We start from the raw sequence: 25,675 nt of genomic DNA on the forward strand, positions 1-25,675 counted from the left end.
CTTGATACAGCCTATGAAATAAATGTCACCTTTTACAAACCCGCCTGGTATTTGTGATGCTGACTACGAGACGAATTTACATTAGAAATAAAAGCAAAGCTAAATTCTTTTTTTGTATTCTCGAATTACATAATTTTTTACTGATATCGGATTTCCAATATATTCTCCCACACTGTACATTTGCGCAACCGTACATCTTTGAATGCAGTCATTATTTAATAATTCTGGTAACTGGTTTTTACGGGGAAATTTTACATGCAATGATAAGAAAACAGTGATCCGGTCTGTGAATGCTCACACGAATTCGCATGTGATTATGCATGCACACGCATACACACACTCGTATACAATAAGCATTTATTAGTAAAAATATTTATAGAATATGGCTAGCCCATGTGGTCTAACTAATGAGACGGGCAATTGAAAGCAGTTGCAATTTAAGTGTTGAAGTGTAAAAATTGATTCTGAGTGTGAAAAATTGTCCAACAGGCTGCTGTTCTGTGTAATATCAAAGAAATTAATAAACCTGTTGCAATGGAATTAGTGTTTGAATGATTGTAATATGGAGTCAGTACTAAAAACGATTAGCGCCGGTAATAAAAAAATGATATTAAATGGGAAAAAATTATTTTAAAAAATTATCAATTTATTAGTAAAAATCAAACATTTCAAAACATATATTACACATAAATTTAGTAAAAACAATAAATTTTTTTTTTAATTTAAGTTAATGCATTTAAAGAATTAACTATTTAAAAGATGCATAACTTAAAAGCAACTGTTTGGGAATGTTAACAAAATATACCAAAAAAATGAATTTAAAAATATTTATTGCAGCTTATTTAATTTTCATAAATTTATGAAGAAATTTGTGGAAATTACTTAAATTGAAACCAAAGGTTTATTATTAATTTGGTTAACAAAATGTAATAAACAATTTTTTATTTAATTGAATTAAAAAAACACTAATGGATTAAAAGCGCATAATGAAAGTGAAAACTTTTTTGGGACCATTAATAAAAAATATAAAAAAAACGAAATTAAAATTATTTAAATTGCTATAAATAATTTTAATAAATTTATGAATAAAATAATGAAAATTATTTAAATGCAAATGAAACCAAAGGAGTATTATAAACTGACTCAAAATAATTAATAAAAAAAAGTGTAGTCTAATTTAATTGAAAAAAATTATTAATTAGTTATTAAAGACGCATAATTCAAATGGGAATTTTTCAAAAAAATAAAAAAAAAATTATAAAAAAATTGAAAAAAAAATTATAGAAACCATTTAATTAAAATTTTTTATTTTAATCTAACTTCATAAAAAAAGAGAATTGAACAAGAAAATCAACAAATTTTGTGTAAAAATTATTTAAAAGTTAAAGCTCTTAAAAAATACATTTGCATAGTGAATCCTATATCAAAAGTACGAGTTTCAAAAGAAAAAAAATTTAAAATTGACTGAAAAGCAAAAAAAAATTCAATAAAAAAAAAAAATTATGATAAATTAAATAATACAACAAAAAATTATTCAAAAATTAATAAAGTGGTGCTATTAAAAAAATGTATTACGTAAAAACTGATGCAGCGATTCCCTTAACTACGGACAAAAGTTATGAAAATTCAAAAAAAAAAATATAAAAAAAGTATAAATCAGTAAATGGAAGACCTTTAAATACAGAAACTGAATACGTAGTATTTTATTGCAAAATTAAAAAAAAAATATTTTAATGTAAATTTTACTTAAATTTAATAAAAAAATGTAGTAAGCAAAATTTAAAAAATAATGAACCTGAGCAGAAACCTCAAGCAGCTAAAAAAAATACTGTGGAAAATTGCATTTAAAAATTTATAAAAATTAAAAAAAATAATGACTAAAAAATTTTATTAAAAAATTAACACAAAATGCCCTATTGAAAAACTTTATTGGGCAATGTTTTTTAGTATAATTTTGATACAACGAATCACATATCTGAGGACAAAAAATGGAAAATTCAGAAAAAAAGTAATGGAAGTTTTGATTGAAAAATGAAAGAAAAAATTTAAACCAAATAAAGAAACATGAATTAATTAATAAAAAGCAGCATTAAAAAATTAAAAATGAATAAATTTAATAAAAATATATTAATAAAAAAATTTATTAGGTAAAGCTTATTAAGAAAAACTTCGGAGTGATTCCCTTACATGTAAACAAAAAGTTATGGAACTTCAAAAAAAAACAAAAATTTGGCAGTTTTGGCAAAAAAAAAATTAAAAATTAATTAAAAAAAGTATAAATCAATAAATGAAAACAAGTTCAATATAAAAATTCAAATACATATTTTTTATTGAAAAATGTGTAAAATAAATATATGTAAAATTGTTTCTTTAATGTAATTGTTTCTTGAGATATAATTTTGAAAAAAAATGTTAGTGTAGAGAGTGCCCGGCGGACAGAACCTTAAAACGATAAGAGACATACTGTGGAACTTGGATTTAAAAGCTAAAAATTTAAAAGAAACAAATTTTAATAAATAAGTAATAAAAAATTTATTAAGCAAAGTTTTTTAATATAATATAAATTTTGATGCAGTAGATCCCATATATATATATTATATATGGAAAGAATTATTAAAATGCAGAAAAACATAACCGAAGCTTTGACTAAAGCTTGAAAAGAAATTGAACTAAATAATAAGAAACTTATGAACTAATTAATCAAAAATCTTTAAATCTTTTATTGAAGAAATAAAAAAACATTTAAATTTAGTTAAAAAAAAAATTACCTACAGTCTTTGAAATAAACCTTTGCGCTGTGAATAATACAAATGTGGACAAAACCCTAATAAAGCTAAGACAATTAACGCGGAAGCTTGCATTTAAATATTAATAAAAGAAATTATTTAAATAAATAAAATATTTAGTAAAAAAAAATTTTTTGGGTCAAATTTGTAAAATGTGAAAAAATTTGTGGACAAAAATTTTCGAATCCAACAGAAAAAATATGGAAGTTTTGTTTGAAAAATTAGTAAGAAAATGTATATTAGTGAAAAATCTTGGTATGCAAAAAAATTTTAATGGACACAATAAAGAGAATAATAAAGAAAATTAAAAACAGAAATGTATGAAATGAATGTAAATGGTTTAAATAGATATTAAAAAAAAAAAAAAATACAAAAAAATAGGTGTTAAAAAAAGTGATTTATAGCATTAAAAAAATTATTTTGAAATGGGTCACACATCCGTGATAAAAAGTTGGGCAGCTAATAAGAACCTTGTAGAAACTTTGTATTCTAAAATAAATAAAAAAATTGCTTAAACGATTTTTTAAAACAGCAAATTTTTAATTAATAAAAACAAAAATTAATAAAAAAAATTTATAAAAAACATGGTATAAAAAACTTAAAAAAAAGTTCAATAAAATCAATGTATTAGCTAAAGCTCTTACTATAAACTTTTGTGCAGTGGATCCCACATCAATAAAAATAAATAAAAAAATTATGCTAAATAAAAAGAAAAAACACTCTAAGTTACTTAATAAAAATCTTTAAATAAAAAAAATTTAGGTACAGTGCAGTGTCCTCTAACTGAGACCTTTCTTAAGTGGACACTTTTTTCAGTACTTACCACAAATACTTAAGAATTAAAAAAAACAATTTCTCGGACAACTTAACCTTCCCATAACACATCATTCACTTTTTTCACACTTTTCTTATAAGCAGATACTGGCCATAAGCGGATAATTTTTCAATGTCATAGGTGTCCACTTAATAGAGAATACACTGTATATACGCATTTCAAAGAAAAATGTATGAACAAACTTAATTGGAATAATTTTATAAATTTTTTAGTTCTTATTTTAATTAATTATTAAAATTAATTAATTATTTAAAAAAATTATCAGATAAAGTTTTTAAGCCAAGCCTTGACGCAGTGAATCTCATATTTGTGAACAAAAACCTTAAAAAAATTATTTTGGAATTCTTACTTCAAAATTAAAAGCAAAAGTAGTTTTTAAAATTTTAATTACAAAACAAAATTTGTCTAAAAATGTATTCGGTAAAGTCTTTAAGATAAACTTTTGGGTACCTTAAAATAAAAATATAAATATGTGCAAATTTTGTTCGGAAAATTAATAAAAAATAAGTTAAGAAAATGAGACTTTATTATTTAATGAAAATATGAATTTATTAATTACAATTTTTTAAATGCAAACGATTTAAATTTGATATTGAAGAAAAAAGTATGAAAAAGTTTAGAAAGAAATTGTAAAAAAGTGATGAAAATATTATAAAGAAATAATAAAAAAAATAATATAAATATTTAAACCCAAGTTTGTTGACATTTTTTTTTCATAATCAATAGCAAAAATAATTAAAAAAATTTAAATGACTAAACAAATTTTTTTTAAGAAATGTGTTCCGTAAAGTTTCCCACATCAGCTTTTGTGCAATGAGTTATATTTGCGGTCAAAACTGTTAAAAATTTACAATAAAAAGGATTTGAAAATTTTGTTTGGAAAATTAATAAAAAAATGTGTGTTATTTAAACATTAAAAATATGAATTTTTAAATGAAACTTTTTTAAATTAAATTTAGTCAAATTTTATATTTAAAAAACAAATTAATTTTTTAGTGTATTACAAAAAAATTATAAAAAAAAACTTCAAAAATGTATAGAAAAACCATAAAAATTTATAAGAAGTGGGAAAATATCTAAAAAATTTCTAAAAACTGTTTAAAAAATTATAACCTTACTGAGTCGAGTTTTTTGCAGTGAATCCCGCAGCTGTGGACAAAAATGTTAAAAGACAAGCGAAATAAAGAAGGATTTTTTGGATTTTTTATATAAAATTATATAAAAATATTAATAAAAAAAACTATATGAAAACAATTAATAAAAACTCTTTAGTCAAAAATTCTATAGAAAACTTTAACAAAAACAAAAAAAAATCGAATTTTAGTTAACTAAAAAAATAATAATTAATACTGCAAAATTTTTATATTAACTAATGAAACAAAATATTTCAATTTTAGTTAATTAAAAAAAATGAAATTAATACTTAAATGTCAAAATACAGATTTTGTTCACTCAAAATGTTTTTATTGAGAAAAAATGTTATTCAAGAACTATTTGGATGATTAATTTTGTGCCATTTTGTATAAACAATTTGAATGGATATTTCATCAGATACTTTCAACTTTTCGAACAGAATTTTTCTGGGTATGCAGAATTTGAATTTTAATATAAAAAAGTGCAAGTTTCAAGTGACTACAAAACACAGTTGAATTTTGGTAATTGAGGCGTCAAGGTTTTGAGAAAAATGCAGGTAAAAACCAACAAATCACGTAAAATTAATGTTTAGCGCCGCCATGATGTGATGAACATTTTCGGAACCCAGCATCATGTTCAGCGCTTCACAATACATAAATTTTATTTTTTCTTAATTCAGCTCCTGTACATAATTTTCTTTTCTACTTTTTTGCCGCCTAAAAATTTAGAGTTTTTAGAAAAATACATATGAACTCTTTGCGTATCCAAAACCTTTCAACACTGCTTGGCATAAAACTCACGTGAATCACATTCCTCAGAATGCCGCACAGAATTACAAATATTTATAAAAATTCGAAAATAGCGCAGGGCCGGCCTTTTTCTCTACTCATAACACTCTTCGCATTGACCGAGCTGTACGTACGATTGGAGGCCACAAACTTGCCCGTATCGCTACCTCAAATCTGCAACAATGAAGAGTGTGAATGCAACGTGAGCGTCTTCGAATGTCAATTGAGGGATAAATTCGGTTTGGTCACGGTTGAGGTCCATATGACGGATGTGGATGGGCCACTCGTTATACACGACATGAAGATTACTTGTGTGCAGGAGCCATTCGATATAAACCTGCTGTTGAGCCAAATATCGGAAATAGGTTTACGTACAACTACCAAATTCTATTTAAAAAAATGTCTTACGCTGCCCCTTTTGTTCTGTCAACCAAATATAACCTACAGCGGCAGCGTCGAATTCCATCCTTACATCGATGTGCGCGCAGATTTCTTTCGACATTCAAAGCAACTAGAGAAGTTGACGTTACCTGTAAATGTGCAATATGTTGATGATCCATTGCCTGGGCAATTGCTGCATAATTTGACAAGCTTGAAGTGTTTGGAATTGATCGCCTGGTGCTCGCTTGTACAACTAAGTTGGCCCGTAGACCTTTTTCACACATTGTACAATTTGGAGGAACTGTCTTTGGAGATAGTGTCGATGCGTACATCGCTCCAGGGCATGGTGAGCACACATTTTCGTGATTTGCGGTCATTAAAGCAACTTAAATTGGACTCGAACTACATGAAGACGCTAGCCGCAGATCTCTTCGCTGCACTGCCAGAATTGAATCGCTTGAGCTTAAAGTACAACAGCTTGGATGAATTGCCGCAAAATCTGCTGCGCATGCAACGCAAGTTGGTCGTGCTCGATTTGTCCAATAATAAGCTGAAAGCTTTGCCGTCTGGCTTGTTCGACAACACACCGCTATTATGGAACCTGGCACTATCGAACAATCGACTCAGTGTGCCATCGAATATTATCGAAAATTTGCATTCGCTAAGCTATCTGTATAGACTTGATTTGGATGACAATAGATTCGAGACCATTTGGGGTGCTGGAAAATACAGTAATATGTCATTTTTCTCACGCGATAACATTTCGGATCCACAAATAGTGCCGCACTTCGAGAGAATGGCTTACGACGCCGCGGACAATAAAGATAGGCATCCACTAAATTACGTAGAAATCATACTAAGAAAAAATAGAATCTCACATTTCACCTTTGACTGGATTGCTAAGTCGGGTATCAGGTGCCCCTATTTCGTCGATCTCTCACAGAATGCCATACGCAGTGTCCAAGCGATTTTGCGACCGCCCGCCACTAGTTGCATGAATGAAGTGCATTTGAGCGACAATCCGCTAGCATGCGACTGTGAATTATCTTGGATCTACAATACAAACATACTCGTGGACGGCGATTACTGGACTTGTGCGACGCCATCCCAATTGAGCGGAAATGGCTTACAAAACATGCAACGCACCGATCTTTGCAGCTGGTCACCGGCTTGGTGCCCCGATAAGTGCGTTTGTACACAGCATTCCAGCATGCTGGTCGTTGATTGCAAACGCGCCCGTTTGCAAAGTCTTGTCGAGTTGCCGCGTCCCGAACAGCTGTCGCTTAAGGAAACTATGCTCTATCTTGAGCACAACCTCTTCTATCAGTTGCCCTCGAATGCCACCTTTGGCTATGCGAATGTGACACGTCTGTACGCCGCACATAATCGCCTCAACGTTGTATTGGCCTCGCACTTGCCACCAAATCTCAGCTTGTTGGACGTGCGCTCTAATCATTTGGAGCATTTGAGTGCCGGTTTCCTGCTCGCCTATCTCAATGAGAGCACAACACTAACCGAGTTATATCTCTCCGATAATCCTTGGTTGTGCGATTGCGAAGCTGAGCTACTGCTATACACAGTGCGCGCCCAACGCAGTCGCATTCCCGATGTTGACGAACTATATTGCGCTAATTTGCCGAATGCAACACTTTTAAATGTGACATTTACGGACATTTGTGAGCTTCCTACCGGCAGCTTCGGTTTCATGGCGCATCTTATTGCCATTTTTCTCGTTATTCTAGTGCTACTCAGTCTCATTACGCTCTACTACAAATACGAATTGGAGGTGAAAGTTTGGTTACATGCCCACTGTTTCGGTCTGATGTGCTTCAGCGTAGACGAGCTGGACAAGGATAAAACTTTCGATGCTTTCATATCATATTCGCACAAGGAGGCGCACTACGTGAATCGCATACTTGTGCCGGGGCTTGAATGCGGAGTTCCAGCGTTCCGCATCTGTACGCACGAACGGAATTGGCTTGCCGGCGCCTACATAGCCGAACAGATTGTGGAGTCTGTGGCACAATCGCGTCGCACGATCATTGTGCTCTCACAACATTTTGTCGAATCGGACTGGGGACGCATGGAATTTAAAACGGCGCATCAGTGTGCCGTTAATGAGGGTCGCGCGCGCATAATCATTATTAAATATGGCGAGATTACCAACATGGCGGGTCTTGATAATGAGTTGGAGGCTTATTTGAAAATGAATACATATCTCGAGTCGGAAGATCCCAGATTTTGGCAAAAACTACGGTATGCGATGCCGCATAGAAGAGGTGAAGGCAAGAAGGCTGGCATGCTTGAGGTGGGCGAAAGAGTTTACGTTACTGGGCAGGTGGAGTTGAACCAATTGAAAGGGTTGTAAAGAAAGTCAAAGAATAAAAGAACTTTCATAGTTAGATAAATTTAACTTTGTATAGCAAAATGTTAGCCAATTCATACAATTGTCTGTATTAATTTATTACAAATACATGGAAATGGAATATTACCACATAAGCCTAATTGTGATGTTGATAGCGAGTAGTTAAAAATATTATTTTGCTGACACAACTTTCACAAATTAAATATAGTTTTTGTACAGTTATAATTAAAATTAGATTATAACTATGAAAATTTAAATTCAATTTAAAATCAAAATGAAAGCTGAAACTAAAATTAAATAAAAAGTTTATTTTAAAATAAACTAAAATTAAAAGTAAATACAAAGCCAATATAAAAATTTAAAAATTGAATTAAAATTTGAATCTGAATTCAAATTGGAAATAAAACTAAAAGAGAAACATAAAATTTACGCGAAATTTTTAATTTGAACAAAATTAATATTAGAATTAAAATTAAAGCTAAGATTAATATCCAAATTTTAATAAAATAAAGCAAAAATTTAAATTGGGATTAACATTGAAATTTATATTAAAACTTAAGCAAAAATAAAGCAAAGAATAAAATTGAAATTAAAATTAAAACTAAAATTAAAATAAAACAAAAATAAAATTAAAAACTTGAGGAAAAAAATAGTTACAATTAAAATTAAAATTAAAATTAAAATAAAATTAAAATTAGAATTAAAATTAAAATTAAAATTAAAATTAAAACTAAAACTAAAACTAAAATTAAAATTAAAATTAAAATTAAAATTAAAATTAAAATTAAAATTAAAACTAAAATTAAAATTAAAATTAAAATTAGAATTAAAATTAAAACTAAAATTAAAATTAAAATTAAAGTTAAAATTAATATTAATATTAAAATTAAAAATTAAATTAAAATTTAAAATTAAAATTAAAAAGTAAATTAAAATTTAAAATTAAAATTAAAATTAAAATTAAAATTAAAATTAACAATTAAATTAAAATTTAAAATTAAAATTAAAATTAAAATTGAAATCAAAACTCAAAGGAAAATTAATGAAATGAAATGAATGAAATGAATTTGAAATTATTATTAAATTAAAAATAAAATTAAAATTAGAATCAAAAATTCAAGAAAAATTATCTAAAACTGATATCGAAACTAAAATTAAATACAATCAAAATACAAAGAAAGAAAAAAATAAAAAAAATAAACTTAAAATTACATTCGTACAAAACTTGTATTTTAAATGATATTAAAATTATAATTAAAAACAAATTTAAATTAATACTAAAATTATAAATAAAATTAACATTGGAGTCAAACCTTAACAAAAAAAGAAAAATGTACATTAAGATTAAAAAAAAAATTAAAATTGGAATCAAAATTTCAAGAAAAATAAAGCATTAAATTAAAATTAAATGGAATCAAAACTCAAAGAAAAAAATCGAAATTAGAAGTAAAGCTAAAAATAAATTTAAATTAACATTAAAATTATAAATAAATTAAAACCTAAATTAAAATTGGAATCAAAACTTAAAATAATAAAACAAAAAAAAATCTATTATTCAAATTAAAGCTGAAACTAAAATTGGAATCACAACTTAAAGAAAAATAAAACAAAAATTAATCTTGAATTTAAAAATAAAATCAAAACTGGAATTAATGGTATTAAAATAAAAATTACTACTAAAATTTAATTTGGAATTAAACTCAAATTAAAATAAAACAAAATTTTAAGTTGCGATTAAATTAATAATAATATTTTAACAAAATTATAATTACAACTAAAAATACAACGAAAATTTAAATAAAATTTAATAAAACTAAAAATAGAGGTAAAATAAAATAAACTATTTAAAATAAAATAAAAAAAATTAGAATTAGTATTAAAATTAAAACTAAATTTAAGTTATTTTTAAAATTCGTACTAAAATTAAAACTGAGGTCAAATGTTAAAGAAAATAAAACTAAAATTACATCCAAAAATAAATTTGAAATTGGTATTAAAATTGCAATCAAACTCAAAATTGGTTTTGGTATGAAAATTAATATTAAGGGTAAGATTTATTAGATATTAAATAAAATTAATTTAGATATTAAATAAAATTTATTTAGATATTAAATAAAATTTAGAAATGTATTACTCATGCACGAAATATGTAATTAATCTATTGACACTTTTATCATAACTCTTAATAGCTTCCCTGCTTCCTGAGTTCGAAAACTTTGCTTCGTTGATGCTGCAAGTAACTTAATTAAAAAGTAAATAAAAAGAGTATTGGAAATCAAACAACTCTAAGAATAGCAAAAAAGGACTGTTAGCCGGCAAATCCAATTTTTTCGTTGGATAACCGGCCAATAAAAGTAGAGGTTTATCGGTGAAATGGTATCTTCAATAAAAACTCGGAATCTAAGCTTAAAGAAATCAAAATCGGCCTATGGATAACTTGCGTGAATCAACTCGTGTAGAACAAATCATCAACATATTCCTTCAAAGCACAAATGTTGGGCCAAAGCGCAAAAATTTCCATTCCACAGTTACAATCGCTGATGAGCTCCCATACAGTTATTATGAAGTTTACTTCGGCTTTACAGTTTTATTTAACTTCCGAAGGGAAAACAGAAATACACTCGGAGGTTTGACATTGCTTGTCGATAAGTGACCGCTATTCCAAAGCATTTTTTCTATTAATTTGGGTTTTCTTGCCCACCATGGGTTTCGAGCCCGGGCACTATCGGATGGTAGTCACACACCCACCCATTCGGCTACAGCACCCGCTATACCTTACTCAACTAAATACCATTGCCATACATCGCCCGTATCTTTCTCAGTGTGTCTAAAGACCAGAAGGTTATAGAACCTCGCCCATGACTGAAGTCGATTGAGTCGTCGTAAATCGTGAAATACATCTAATAGAGACTTGTGGGAGAACTTGCCCCCCTTTATAAGAACTCATCTTTTTTTTTTGAGAACTTTTCATGGAGTCGTGGAAAATTTTTCAAAATTTTTCAGACGCAAAGACATTTGCTAATTATTCATTTGAGAACTATTTACAGATTTATTCATTTGGCCCACAAAGAAGGGCCGCAGAGGTCTTCTATGAGAACTAATCTGTGGATATTATAAATACTAAATATTCCAAATGGAAAATTAATAAAAGGCTTTCGCTATGGGATTTTCTGTAAAACTACTGGGAGAAAAGACTGGAAATGTTTTTCTAAGAACAGTTTTTCTAAGAACAGTTTTTCTTCTCAAAATTTGTAGCAGATTTTCTCTAATAACTAATATGTAAAATTTATCAAACGTTAAGGAAGGACCTGTTTTCAATTAACTGTCGTACAATCTGTCACATCTTTTAATTAGAAAGGATATGTAACAATTCCACTCACTACTCTCCTGCAAAGCTTCCCGACGATTAGCGAAAGCTTAAAACTGTTTTTCTCCAAAAAAAAAAGTCGTGGAGGACCTTTCAATGCGTGTTTCCTATGAATCTGTCATATGGAACTAAACTGTTTATAGAGTCTCGTCTATGAATAAAGTTGGGCGACTCTTCTTTCCTTTCCCTCCTCATTCTCGGGATAAGCACTTAAACCATTTCAGCCGAGTTGGACACACTAAGTGAAGCCAAGTCGTTCCCCATCTGATCTTTCCAACGCAGAGGACGTCTTGCGCTTCTTCTACTGCCACCAGCATTAACTGGTACCGCATCGAATACTTTCAGAGCCGTAATATTTGTATCCATGCGCACACCATGACTCAGCCAACGAAGCTGCTGGATCTTTATTCGCTACACAATGTCTATGTCGTCATAAAGCTCATACAGCTCATTCTTCCATCGCCTGCGATACTCGCCGTCGCCAACGTGCAAAGGTCGAAAAATCTTCCGCAAAATCTTTCTCTAAACACTCCGAGGGACGTCTTGTTGGATATTTTCATCATACAAGATCCACGATGTACGTTAGGACGGGTCTGATAAGATACTTGTAAAGTTTTGGTTTCGTGCGTCGAGAGAGAACTTTAATACTCAATTGCCTACGTTGTCAAAAGCAGGTCTTGTTGGAAAGATAGATTATCCGTTGGATTTAAAGGTTGGCATTTTCGGCGGTAATGCTGGTTTCTAGATAAACGAAGTCTCTTACAACCTCGAAATCATAACTGTCATCAATCGACTTGGATGGCGATACGCAAGTGCGCCGACTGTTTGTTTGAAGACAAGTCAGGCGGTACTGTGTTTTGCCCTCGTTCATCACATGACCCATTCGCTTTGCTTCTTTATCCAGTTTGGACAAGTTCGAATTAACAGCGACATACGCCAGCAATTGTACGCTCTTATGAAAAATTGTGCCTGAGCGATTAAGTTCTGCGGATCCCGCGAACTTTTCCAGCATCAGGTTAAAGACGCTTCCACGACACGGGAAACTTTGTCACGCTATTAAAGTAAGGATACAGCTTAGCTGTAACATTGTGTGGTCTTTTCCATAGTCTGACTACTTCATAAGTGTACTCACATTTCGATCACTCATTTAGTCGACTCCGACTCTGCAACTATTCGATCAGTTCTTTAATGTCGCGTGTTGGTTGGTTGGTTGGTTTAAGTGGTGACTAGTTCATTATCCAACTAGCGCTTTCGCACCATGTTGTTGCCATATCCTCGTTATCGCACAGTGTTACTCACTTTACTTATTTTCAGATATAAGATGCCATTGAAGGTTCGTCGAAGACATATTGGAACCTGCTTAATTTTTCAAAGCAAAAAGTTTTAAAATGTCCCACAAACTAATTCAACACTGCGCAATTCATCAATTTTTCATACTTCTAACATTCAATGCGCTGGTTCACTCGACTGTATTTTCGCCGAAGGAGCAAGTGCTAATAAAGCCCAAACCAAATGGCCCGCAAAGTGCTTTCAAAACCTGCTACCACGGCAGATGTCAATGCAAAAAACAATTGGTGAATTGCTATATGAGCGATACCCACGGAGCGGTGGCGCTGGACATTTCGTGGGAATTTGAGCAGGATTTTGTTAAGCTTACATGCGAAGGTGCGCCGAAAGACCTCGATTTGCTTTTGAGTCCGGTGACGTATGACTTTGTAAACGATGCGACGTATTTTAAGCTGACTAATTGTTTGCAACTGCCGACAATGCTGCGGCGCCAAAACGTATCGTTTGCCGGCAATGTGGAATTCAATACGCACTTGTTGAAGGTGCCTGAAGATCTATTTTGGCATACAAGTGAGCTGATAAAGCTACAGCTTAACATTACAACTGACAATGTGGCAAATAGCTTGCCCCCGCAGCTTTTTCAAAATCTAACAGCGCTAAACGATTTGGACATCACAGTAATCTCCACTTCAGCTGAAGTTGCAGTACCGTCGGAAATCTTTCAGGGTCTTCATGCTTTGCGTAGACTTTCAGTGTATGTGTATCATGCGGCATTGGGCTATTATCAAATTTCTTATACTCAGCACAATTTACTCAGCCTACGCAACTTAACAAGCGCACATTTTCGCGAGCTTGGTGGATTAAAAAGTCTTCTACTGGACTCCAATCATCTGCAAACACTGAGCGACACTATTTTCGAACCGCTGCACGAATTGAATCACTTGAGCTTGAGCTTGAACGAGTTGCAGCAGCTGCCTAAAAATTTGTTTGCAACGCAACGCAAATTGGTCGTACTCGACTTGTGTATGAACGCTTTGACGAACTTGCCGCGTGGCATATTCGACAACACGCCGCTGCTTTGGAAACTGCTGCTCTCCGACAATCGGTTCAATGTGCCCACCAGCATTGTAGAAAATGTGAAGCCGTTGCAGTATCTATATAAATTGGACTTGAGCAACAACAAGTTGACGCACATTTGGGGCACTGGTAACTATCGCAATCGAACGCTACTGACGCGCAGTCAGATTAAGATGCCATTAGAAGTCGACGAATTTGAAGCATTTGTGAGCAGTGAGGAAGGCGCCATGAATACGAAGGAAATCAATAAGACAATCATCAATTTGAACCGTAATAGTATTTCGCACTTTAACTTAGACTGGGTTACCGCTGTCGATATAGCTTGTCCGTACGAACTCAATCTTATTCAAAATAATATAAAACACATCTATGCTGCCAGAAAGCCGCCCAACACCAGCCGCAAGTGCGCGCGTAGACTCAGGGTGCAGCATAATCCTTTGCATTGTGACTGCACTTTGGCATGGATCTACGGCAGTAATTTGTTCTGGCGTTCGGATCTTTGGACTTGTGCAACGCCAGCGAATTTGAAAAACAAACAACTCAATCGGCTACAGCGCGCTGATCTCTGCGCCTGGGCGCCCGCCTTTTGTCCCGATCGTTGCAACTGCTCCTACGATACGTCAGTGCTTGTGGTTAACTGCACTGGCGCACGGCTTGAAGTCATCTCGCAACTACCGCGTCCTGCTCAATTCGCGCTCACCAATACAACCCTCCACATCGAACATAATAACTTCTATGAGCTGCCCGCGAATACGACCTTCGGCTATGCGAATGTGACGCACATTTATGCGGCACACAATCGGCTGGCCGCCATTCTGTCTTCGCATATACCGCCCAACCTGACAGTGTTGGATGTGAGCAACAATCGTCTTACGCGTTTGAGCGATAGTTTCCTGCTAAACTCTCTCAACGAGAGCGAAACTCTAAAGGAGTTGTATCTAGCCGACAACCCTTGGTTATGCGATTGTGAATCGGAACAACTCCTACGCACCGTAAAGGCACAACAAGCGCGCATACCTGACGTCACTCAATTGCGTTGCGCTAACTTTGCAAATGCGCCACTGCTAAATGTGACTTTCGCGGAAATTTGCACAACTCCCTTCCTATTTACTAACCTACTGGCACCGCTAATTGGCGTCTTTTCTACGGCAGTCGTGCTACTCTCCGTTATCGCGCTCTTCTACAAGTACAAAATGGAGGTGAAAATTTGGCTTTTCGGTCACAATATGTTTCTGTGGTGTATCAACGAATTGGAATTGGACAAGGAGAAAACATTCGACGCCTTCATTTCGTATGCACATCAAGATCAAAAGTATGTGAATGAAGTACTGCTGCCGGGTCTAGAGCTGGGACGCGCGCCCTTTCGCATTTGCACACACGAACGTAACTGGTTGGCTGGCACTTACATACCCGAACAGATTATCGAGTCCGTTGAACAGTCGCGTCGCACGATCATTGTGCTCTCGCAGCATTTCATCGAATCGGATTGGGGTCGCATGGAGTTTCGTACGGCGCATCAATGTGCGCTGAATGAGGGACGTGCGCGCATAATTATCATCAAATACGGCGAGTTAACGAATATGGAGCGTTGGGATAATGAATTGCAGGCCTACTTGAAGTTGAACACCTATCTGGAGTGGAACGACTCAAGGTTTTGGACTAAGCTACGCTATGCGATGCCGCATAAGTACGGTGAGGTTAGAAAATCAGGTATGCTGGAAGTGGGTAGAAATGTTTATCAGAATAATGGACTAGAGTTAAATGAAATGTAAAAACACACATGCAGAAATAAGTGGATAAAAGTAATGAAATAAAGTAAAAAAAAACCAGAGTCAAAGGGTAATTAACCTATAATAAAAAAAATAGCAAAATTATATTTAATTTCACATATTGGAAGTAAGACAAAATATTCACTATTGTTCCATAGGATAAATTATTGTTGTTGTCTAACAGCGATATATGCTTGGCCGGGCTTTGACTGGCGATATGTCCATAAGCTAAGTTGTTGTTGTAACAGCGAAATATGCTTGACCGAATATAAATCCGAGTCTTGCCGGGAACGTAGTACCGATTGACGTGAGAACGTAACTACGACAGTTGGTTATAAATACGTCACCGGCTCGACCCGGATTGATATTCGATCAAGGAATCTCATCAGGAGGAGGAGGGAATGGTTATACTGCTACAACAACAACAACAACAAAACGTTGTAAGTGAAATAATTTAACCTGCTAGAACCTGCAACTGCCTTGCGATTTGCGAACTAGTTAGATAGGGCGGTGCAGTTGGGTCTTCCACAAAAACCCGAAGTATTGAAGATTTACTGAGCACCAACCAGAATTGCTTTATATTGACGAAGTAAAAGGCACGTATTTAAAAATAAATATATTTTTGAGTGTGAAATTGCCATGAATTTTTATTTTCAGTTTAAAGTCTTAATAAATTGTAGTCCAAGCAATATTAGAGGCTATATGAGAGAGACGTATCAGATTTTTTCTTTTAAAAATGACTATGTCTATTTCACTGTCTTTATTTCTGAAACGAAATATAGTTTGCTGAATGAAAAAATTGATTTTTAGCGACGTAATCGACTAACGGTGAACCAGTGTATGGCACAGTCGGTTTTTCTAGTTCGAGCGAAGTTTTTCCTAACACGAGCGATGTTGCCATTGTCCGCGAGTGGGCCAAAATACCTGCAAGTCACATCATTCGGGTAGCCTGCGATTCATTTCTGGACCATTTCGAGGCCATAGTTGAGGCAAAATGTGGTCATATCGAGCAAAAGTAAATTGATTTTTAATTTTGTATTGTTTTCACACATTTTTTAATCGGAATTGAATAAAAGTAATTTTCCAAACTAAATTTATGGCCTTTTTAGTTAGTTACACTTCAAGTGTCAGATCCTGTACTTATCACAATCTCCTCTCAAAATCCAGTTCTTTCGAGGCAAGTTGTTTTAGACAGACTGTATGCCAGCGATTGTCATAACATAATTGAAGTGACCAATTCTAAGTTACGACAACGAATTTCAATAGTAAATGACAACAAAGGCTATAAAAAATTAAAGTGGAATACAGATGAACTTATAAATAATGAAGATATGAAAGCAAAGTACAAAGATACGATTGAAAACATTTTATTTAATGAAAATAACACAGATAATGACCCAACTGAATTAGATACTGAAGATCAATGGAATAAACTGAAAGCCGCAATCATAAAAACCGCAAAGAATGCTATTGGAGAGAAGAGATCAGTAATGAACGAATGGTATGATGAGGAATGCAGAGCACCTAATTATGCGAAAAAGGAAGCTAGAATAAAATATATGGAAAGAAACACACGTACAAATAGATTATATTATGAAAATAAAAGAAAAGAAGCTAAGAAAATAATGCGAAAAAAGAAAAAACATACATGAAGCGGCAAATTGAACAAATTGAAAGCGATCTTAGAAACAAAAATTTCAGAGCTGTGTATCAGAACATCAAAAAACTAAACTAAAACATTTCAACCTCGAACAAATATATGCAAAGCAAAGGATGGTTCCATAATCAGCGAAAAACAACAAGTAATAGATAAATGGAAAGAATATTTCAACGAACTACTTAACAAAGAAAACTACGGTAGTACAAGTAAGGAGGAACAAGTAGTACATACGGCCGAAATCTCTGTTGAAGAACCTAGCTTTGACGAAGTACTATTGGCTATAAGAAAACTTAAAAACCATAAAAGCTGTGGTGAAGATGGAATACCCGCAGAACTACTGAAATATGGTGGACATGAACTACATAAACAAATATTCACCTTAGTAAACCAAATATGGCATTCAAATGAAATACCCACTGGTTGGGCATCAAGCTTAATATTACCTATACACAAAAAAGGACATAAAACTGAATGCCAAAACTACAGAGGCATATCTTTACTTAATACAGGTTATAAAGTATTTACTAACATTCTATTGTATTTGAAAGACTGAATATTTTTGCTGAAGACATCCTAGACGATTACCAATGTGGTTTTAGAAACAACCGCTCAACGATTGATCAAGGGTTTACTGTCCACCAGATATTCGAAAAGTTTTACGAATATAAAATTGATATATTTTGCCTCTTTGTTGACTTCAAACAGTCATTTGACAGTATAAATAGAAAACAAATAAAATACTGCTTCCAGAAAATTGGAGTACCTTTGAAGTTAATTAATTTGATTCTCTGTACATTGTCGAACACAACAAGTAAGGTACTGGTGCAAGGAAGCCTATCAGACCCATTCGAAATCATATCCGGAGTAAAACAAGGATACGCATTGTCATGTTTAGTATTCAATTTAATGCTAAACACGACTGTTCAAGAAATAAACACGAATGGAACATTATTTAATAATGATTTTCAGATATGTGCCTACGCTGATGATATTCTTATTATGGCTAAAGACAGAAACACTCTTACACGCGTCTTTACTACGTCTCTGGGACTACATGTAAATACCAAGAAAACCAAATCCATGATTCGGTCAGCCAACAACACGATGACCTAAGTATAAACAACTTTGTTTTCGAAAATATCACTGAATTTAAATACTTGGGTTTTAAACTATCAGCAGATAAAGATTCGGCGGTAGCTATTAACGACAGAATCCAAGCTGCAAATAATGCCTATTATGTTGACATAAAACTATTTAAATCAAAAGAGCACAGAAAATAAGAATGTACAAAGCACTGATACGACCCATCCTTACATATGGCGCAGAAATATGGACACTGAAAACAAATGATATTCATCAGCTGATGTGCTTCGAACGACGTATCTTAAGGAAAATATATGGTCCGATTGCAACAATAGATGGCAGCTACCGCATTCACTATAACAATGAAATCGAAGAAATCGTTCAAAGACAAAATGTAAGCTTTTATTTTAACACCCATTGGAGGAAGAAAAAGAGGACGCCCACGAAAGCGATGGTTAGATGACGTCGAATCCGATCTTAAGCAAATGAACGTACACAACTGGAGAGATGTAGCCATGGATAGAATAAGTGGAGAAAAATTGTTGACGAAGCTATGGTCCACCACGGGTTGTGAAGTTAAGAAGAAGAAGAATTCTATAGAAATCTCGTAAGCGGTTTTAGTATCTCCACTTGCTTTGCGCAAACTGATCATTTGTTGTGGTTGTTGTAGCAGCAGTACGTACATACATTTGTCACAACTCAATGTCTCATAACGTAAATTCCGTTTGTGATAATTTTATATGCAACTTGTAGATGTCTTCATTAAAAGTTTTCAATTTCTATTTGCAACAGAGAATTTATGATAGTCGGCTATTCCATGAAATGCATTTGGATATGGAAAATTTGTCATTGATGCAAATCCCGGATTCACGGTATCTAGCTGCGAAATATCGATTTCGTTTCTCTTAACAAATTACCTTTTCATTGCTTTATACTTTTTCGTGTTCGGTTCTAAGATAAGAGAAATTCGGTGCGAAAATTCTGTCTTCGATTCTAAAAATGCCACAATCAACGAAAACAGAGAAGTCAAGTTTTCTTGAGCCTTGAATTTCGTTTTGTTTTTTTATTTCAATTTAAGATCTGATACCTTTAAAGTTATTACCCTTTATAGGTTTTATACTAGCTGATTCAGTAAGAACGCAGAGTATCGTTCCATGACCAAGTTTGACAAACCCTATAGTACCCAGGGTCTGAAAAAATGTATAATATTAAAGAAATTAATATATCGCAAAATATGTCTATGAAAAATCTGCATCACTCTCGAAACACCTTATATATGTACCTATGTACATATATAATGTTCGCAACTATAAATACAGTCATTGTTTAGCGCTGAATAAGCAACATATAAAGAAATATGGCATTCGTACGCAAGTAGATATGTAGGTATGTAAGCATGTACTTATAATATACATACCTCTGATACTTACAATAAAAATAAATATACGCATAAATGATAAGAATTTCTGAGTTAGTTCTCTATAGGCAGTGGGTGGACAAATTATTAGATACACTACACATATTAAGAAAATAAGTAGAGATTAGCACTTCGCCCCAAAGGCCTTATGTGCCCTCCACTCGACACAATACCTCAACCAAGGCCAGGGCTCGAATCGGCGCATCAGTGAACGTTCCAGTCGTCACTGAAAAATGCATATTTTGGATTATATCGCATGTGAACATATTATGACATATGGGAATGATTGCTGAACGAACGAACTGTCAATCGAACACCGACAGCCGCCCGCAAACGATCGAATTTAACCAAAGATGTGAGTAAATTATAAAAATACATAATAAATATGGTTTTTGTAATAAATTTATTGTGAACGAATGTTAGTAAACTCAACCCCACCCAAAAAGATGTTATGGCGGAGCATATGGCTCACAATCCTAGCACTCCTTGCAGCTAAGCGAATCTTCTGGCGCAAACCGTATTAACTGCGAGCATAACTTTGTTTCCATTTCTGCCAGGACGTCGGATGTCAACTTCAAAACAGTACTCTGGCCCATTCCGATCAAATAGTCGCTGCCACATTGTGCTGGTACTCACCGCTAGCCAAAGGTGTTAGTGTGGCTGTCAATTGTACCACTGGAGGCAAAGCTTTGTTGTTCGCTTTCGTTAAATTTATTTCATGTAGAATAAACTCAAATGTCTCTTTGGTGAAGTGGAATCTTTGGTCACCGGGAAAAGTTTGTAAATGAGAATTAATTACAGAATAATTAGATTAGTTTAATAAGTTTAGTACTACCAACAATACTATTTTGAAATATTTCTGGAAAGGCTATAATGGCTTAAGCTAGCGGAGGTTCTGCGGGCTTTCGTTGTTTTGATGAAAAATTGGCTGGCGAATAAGTTCGTAGCGTTTTTTCCGAAGATTTTTATTTAAACAAAAAACAATAATTACCTTTCCGCCAAAAACTGCCTGGTCTGGTGTCAAAGAAGTTGGTGAGCCAGTTTTTAATGACCTCTTTGTTATCGAAAGTAACGCCCTTCATATGGTTTGACAGGGAGCGGAAAAGGTGATAATTTGTCGGTGCAGGGCCCGGAGAATATGGCGGATACTGCAGGGCCTCCCATTCGAGCGCTTGGAGTGCGGCTTTGACGACTTGTGTAATATGGGGCCCGGAGTTGTCGCGAAGGAGGATGGTTTGCCATGTCGATCAGGTCAGTCGAATAGCCTTATTCACGTGGTGTAGCTGGGCGATGTAGAGATCCTTGTTGACCGTGGCATTCTTTTCGAGCATTTCTCACTGTACCATGCCGTCTCAGTTCCACCAGATACATATCATAATCTTCTTTGGATGAAGATCCGGGTTGACTCTCGGCATCGGCGTCTTGGAGCCGCTCACTCCTTTTTTTTGCTTCATATTGATGTATAGGCACAATTTCTCATCACCTTTGACGATGCGGTACAAAAACGCTCTTTATGATCGCATGTTGCTCGATAGTGGGAGAGATGCTGAGAAGCAATTTGAAAGTGGCTTTCTTTGTTTTTTTCTTGGGCTCACAGTTTTTCGAAATCCCATTGAATGAAAGTGATTGAGAATCAGTTTATGATCGCAGCTAATTTTTTCCGCCAATTCATGACTGGTTTGGCGACCGTCCGCCTTCAAAAGTGATTTGAGACGTTTTTCATCGAATTAGAAGGCCTTCCGCTGTGGCACCTATCATCGACGTCAAAGTCGCTTTTTTTGACTTTGCAAACCCTTTCCATGCAGTAGACACGCCTATGACATCTTCTCCATACAAGTATGCCGCGCTAATTCGGCAGCTTTTAGAACTCGCTAAAAAGGAAAGAAGAGCAGGTGTTGAAAATGTTGATTTTTATCTCCTTTCTAAGCCTCAAAAATAGTAAAAAATTAAATAACTCAAAATTTCAATTAACATAGTTTTGTAGAGAAGAAAGAGTTCTATCGAATGAATACTTACCCTTTGCCAAGAGCAAACTAATCGTTGAAAAATAAAAGAAAATATAAAAATGCTATAAACTTATTCACCCAATCCAATACAATTCCTTTCCCTTCCTATTCACAAATGCTGGCCGCTTATAGTCGACCGTTTGCTTTAATCTGGTAGGTTGTGCGAATCGACGATTGTAACGCAGAAACAATGAATAGGTATATTTATAAGGCTGCGAGGGGTCGCGCAATAGTTGAATATTGAAACTTGGCAATGTAAATGCCAGCCTAACTCCTGGCTCCCATTTCGGTTGGAATATCAAGAAAATAAAATGCAATGCCTCGTACTTGAAGCAATGTCTGGCAGGCAGTATAGCAAAGCTAAATATTGGTTTCACACAACGGATAAAGATTGCTGATCGCCTCCTGGTTACTAATCAGAAGTCTAGAAAGGAAGAAAATGTTTGCAAACAACTCACTGTGGAACATGAATGACCCAATCGAAATGGGAAGCATATTTGGTACCAATAAATCGCAAGGCTGTTCAATAGATCTGCACCATTTACTTGTATTGAAACAAGGAAAACTGGAAGAAGTATCGAAGCGCCAGAGTTTTAAAAATAAGATTTGAATCCAATAAATTATTAAGCAATCGCAGGTATAAGTACACATATCTACACAACTTTTATGCAAACACATTTTTGAATCATATTAAGCCCACATATGCATGTTCGAGTCATAAATCACGTACTCAGTGTCAAGTAATGTCAAAGCATTATAGACTCCCTCCTTCTAGATTTTTTTCATACTACTTACCTAATATGAAAATGTTGTTGAAGAGTTGTTGCAGCATTGGAAGTAGCTGAGCAATCAAGTGGAATGCAAAATATTTGCGGAGATTATTAAAGACACACCAACAAAAGGGGATACAAAAATTTTTTTGGAAAAAATTCTATGCACATTTCTGCGTTGAAAAATGCGAAAGGAGTAAAACAGCCACGTTCAAGGCACATAAGAGCATCATGAAAGAAAATATTAGCCTTACTAGCGTAAAATATACTGCTGGAGGTGGAGAGAACTTATCGACAAAGCTGCCGCCACAATTTGTCATGCATACGCGCGTGCAAAAGCTTCTTACAGGAGGCCAGGATACAAACCCGAGGCGGCGTACAAGCAGCGAAATACTTCGGTGAAAGGATATTTGCAGAAAATTCGTAGAAGGAGCTGGAACGAACATATCTTATGTTGTTGCTGTTCTTACTATTCAAAATGTAAATAAATCATTTACGTTGCAAATACACTTGAAATAATTCCACATTTGTGACTACTGAAGAAGTAGCAAGCAGCTCGAACTGGCAAATGCACACGCAGTCAGGGCTACCAACTGCTTGCCATTAGTCTAAGCCGCAAATGTTGGCAGAGGATAACGAGTAGAGGTAGGTAAGCGCGCTTTGGGGTGGGTTGAATTCGCCTACATAAATCAAAAATTGCATTTCTTCTTTTTCACATATCTTTGTATTTATTTTTGCTTGTCAAATGTCCTTAAAATAGATATGTGTGTATGTATGTGAAAAAAATATCACTTATGCGACAGCTTCAATTGTGCGTAAATTGGTTTTGGATTTTTGAATGTGTTTCGTTTTGCTGAGGTAGCTTAAAGACATTTTGTGGAAGGGCCAGCAGGGCTTGATGGGCTTAACCTCTACATATACATGTAGGAACTGGACTGGATCGTGTACGATGGAAGAATTTTGTCGAGGTCATATGCTCCCGAGAGGAGTGAACAAGAAAAAAGAAACACATGCAATATAGTATAATACGAAAAGTAGAAAATGGGCATCACTGAAGGACTACCAACCAGACTTTATTTGAATGGTTTAGAATGTTGCCACATATTTCTAGTTCATAGGAAGTAATTTAGTAAAAAACTTTAAATATAACTTACAATTTGAGTATCGAAGTAAAGATATTTAAGAATCAGTGTACTTTAAATATAACTTACAATTTGAGTATCGAAGTAAAGATATTTTAGAATCAGTGTGCCAAAAACATATTTTTTTGAGGCGTTACCACCTTGTTTATATAATTAATTTATTTATATAAAATTTAAATATCTGACACTATTATGCCCGATATAGGCATCAAACTAAAGTTGTAGAAAACTTAAATAAAACATATATTTGAATGGCGTTGCCACCTAGTTTTATTAAAAAAATACGCAAACTAAGTCAGTTAATGTTAGAAAACGTGTATTTAAATAAATATATTTAAAAAATCTTCAATCAAAAACTGGTGTTTTTAATAACATTGCCACCTAGTTTTTATAGTGAAAATCAAAACTTTTCACAAAGTTTAATTCAATTCTAAAATATAGGTAAGAAACAATCTTTATTACAACAACTTCAGAAGAATATTATTGCTAAGTGGTGTTGCCACCAAATTTTTAACGGTTCAATAGAAATTAATTACATAGTATTAAAGACTGGATTATGATTATCAAAATAATAATATTTAAGAAAACATTATTCCAAAAATTTTTTTTTTGATGGGGTTGCCACCTGGTTTTCAAGAAAAAAATCTAAACTTACGACACACTTGGAAACAATACTAAGATATATTTTTGGATAAAATTTGTTAAAAAAAATCAGAATAAAAATATTTTTGATTAGTGTTACCATTTAATTTACAATTGAAGAATAGAAATTAGTTACATGGGGTTAATGATTAGAATATGGGTATGAAAAAATAGTATTTGATAAACATAATTCCAAAAACAAAAATTAGTTTGATAGTGTTGCCACCAGTTTTCATTAGGAAAATTCAAATTTATGGCATAGTTTCATTAATACGTAGATATCAGATAAAAGCTTTTAAACAGAAGCTTTTAAAAGAAAAATATTTTTGTATGGTGATGCCACTAATGACCAGAATAGAAATTAATTACACAAACTTAAATATTAGAATATGTGTACAGAAAGGCACACAAACGTACGGCAAAGTTGAATAAAATACTACGATACAACTCAAATATCAAATAAAATTTGTTAAGAAACGTTGAGCAAAAAATATTGAATTAGGTAGCAACGCCACTATGCTAATTATAAAGCTGAATTAAATATTAGAATATGGGTATCAAACAAAAGATGTTCAAGGAAGCTTTAAGGCAAAGTAGTTTTGTTTTTACGTTGCCACCTAATTATTTTTGGGAAAATGTAATTTAAATACAAAATCAAATTATATATTAGGAGCTTGAAAGGAAAATTGTCCTAATGCAGCATTTCCCATTCAACACACTTAAAATGAATTTACATTGGTGCCCATGCAATGAAAACAGATTTGGCGTTGTGTTACCTATCACTGCTTCACATCGATTTGTTCTTAACTTTCAATCGCCTTTAGTTGTCAGAGCCCTCAGCACTTGCATCATCAGAAGCAATTTTAAGTGAGAGAATTGTGGCCATCAAAATTAATGATTTAAGCTGCGAAAACTTATTTATTTGCAGGAAGAGAGTAAAAGCATTGTAAAAAGCAAATTTATAAAATAATCAACTTTGTCAGAGGATAAAAGAAAAGTGGAATAGTTGACAGGTCACAAGCGTAACTGCTGGGGTTTATACTGTCAAGTGGCAGGCCAACCGCCTTAGCAGGAGGAACAAAGCTCCGAGAGCGCAACCCAGTGAACGCTATATGGTGAGCTCACAACCTTAACGTGTAACAAGAAATAAAAAAAAATGATTTTGT

General features: G+C 33.4%; 1 protein-coding gene across 3 annotated transcripts; it reads left to right on the top strand.

The window, feature by feature from the left end:
• The first annotated feature begins 449 nt into the window (after nucleotides 1-449).
• LOC128858828 (protein toll-like) lies at nucleotides 450-15,822 on the top strand. Of its 3 annotated transcripts, none has more exons than XM_054095351.1 (2): nucleotides 450-593; nucleotides 12,971-15,822. In XM_054095351.1, exon 2 carries the CDS (start codon nucleotides 13,045-13,047, stop codon nucleotides 15,790-15,792), a length of 2,748 nt encoding a protein of 915 aa, XP_053951326.1. In that variant the 5' UTR covers nucleotides 450-593; nucleotides 12,971-13,044; the 3' UTR covers nucleotides 15,793-15,822. The 3 variants fall into 3 exon arrangements, with proteins under 3 accessions (XP_053951326.1, XP_053951328.1, XP_053951327.1); XM_054095353.1 differs by lacking the exon at nucleotides 12,971-15,822 and adding an exon at nucleotides 5,484-8,443; XM_054095352.1 differs by lacking the exon at nucleotides 450-593 and adding an exon at nucleotides 5,199-5,311.
• Nucleotides 15,823-25,675: the final 9,853 nt, after the last annotated feature.

This window comes from Anastrepha ludens, chromosome 3, assembly GCF_028408465.1.
Source record: "Anastrepha ludens isolate Willacy chromosome 3, idAnaLude1.1, whole genome shotgun sequence".
Lineage (NCBI taxonomy): Eukaryota > Metazoa > Arthropoda > Insecta > Diptera > Tephritidae > Anastrepha > Anastrepha ludens.

Excerpts from the sequence above, each read along its gene's own strand:
- LOC128858828 (XM_054095351.1), top strand. The coding sequence starts at position 13,045 with ATGTCCCACAAACTAATTCAACACTGCGCAATTCATCAATTTTTCATA.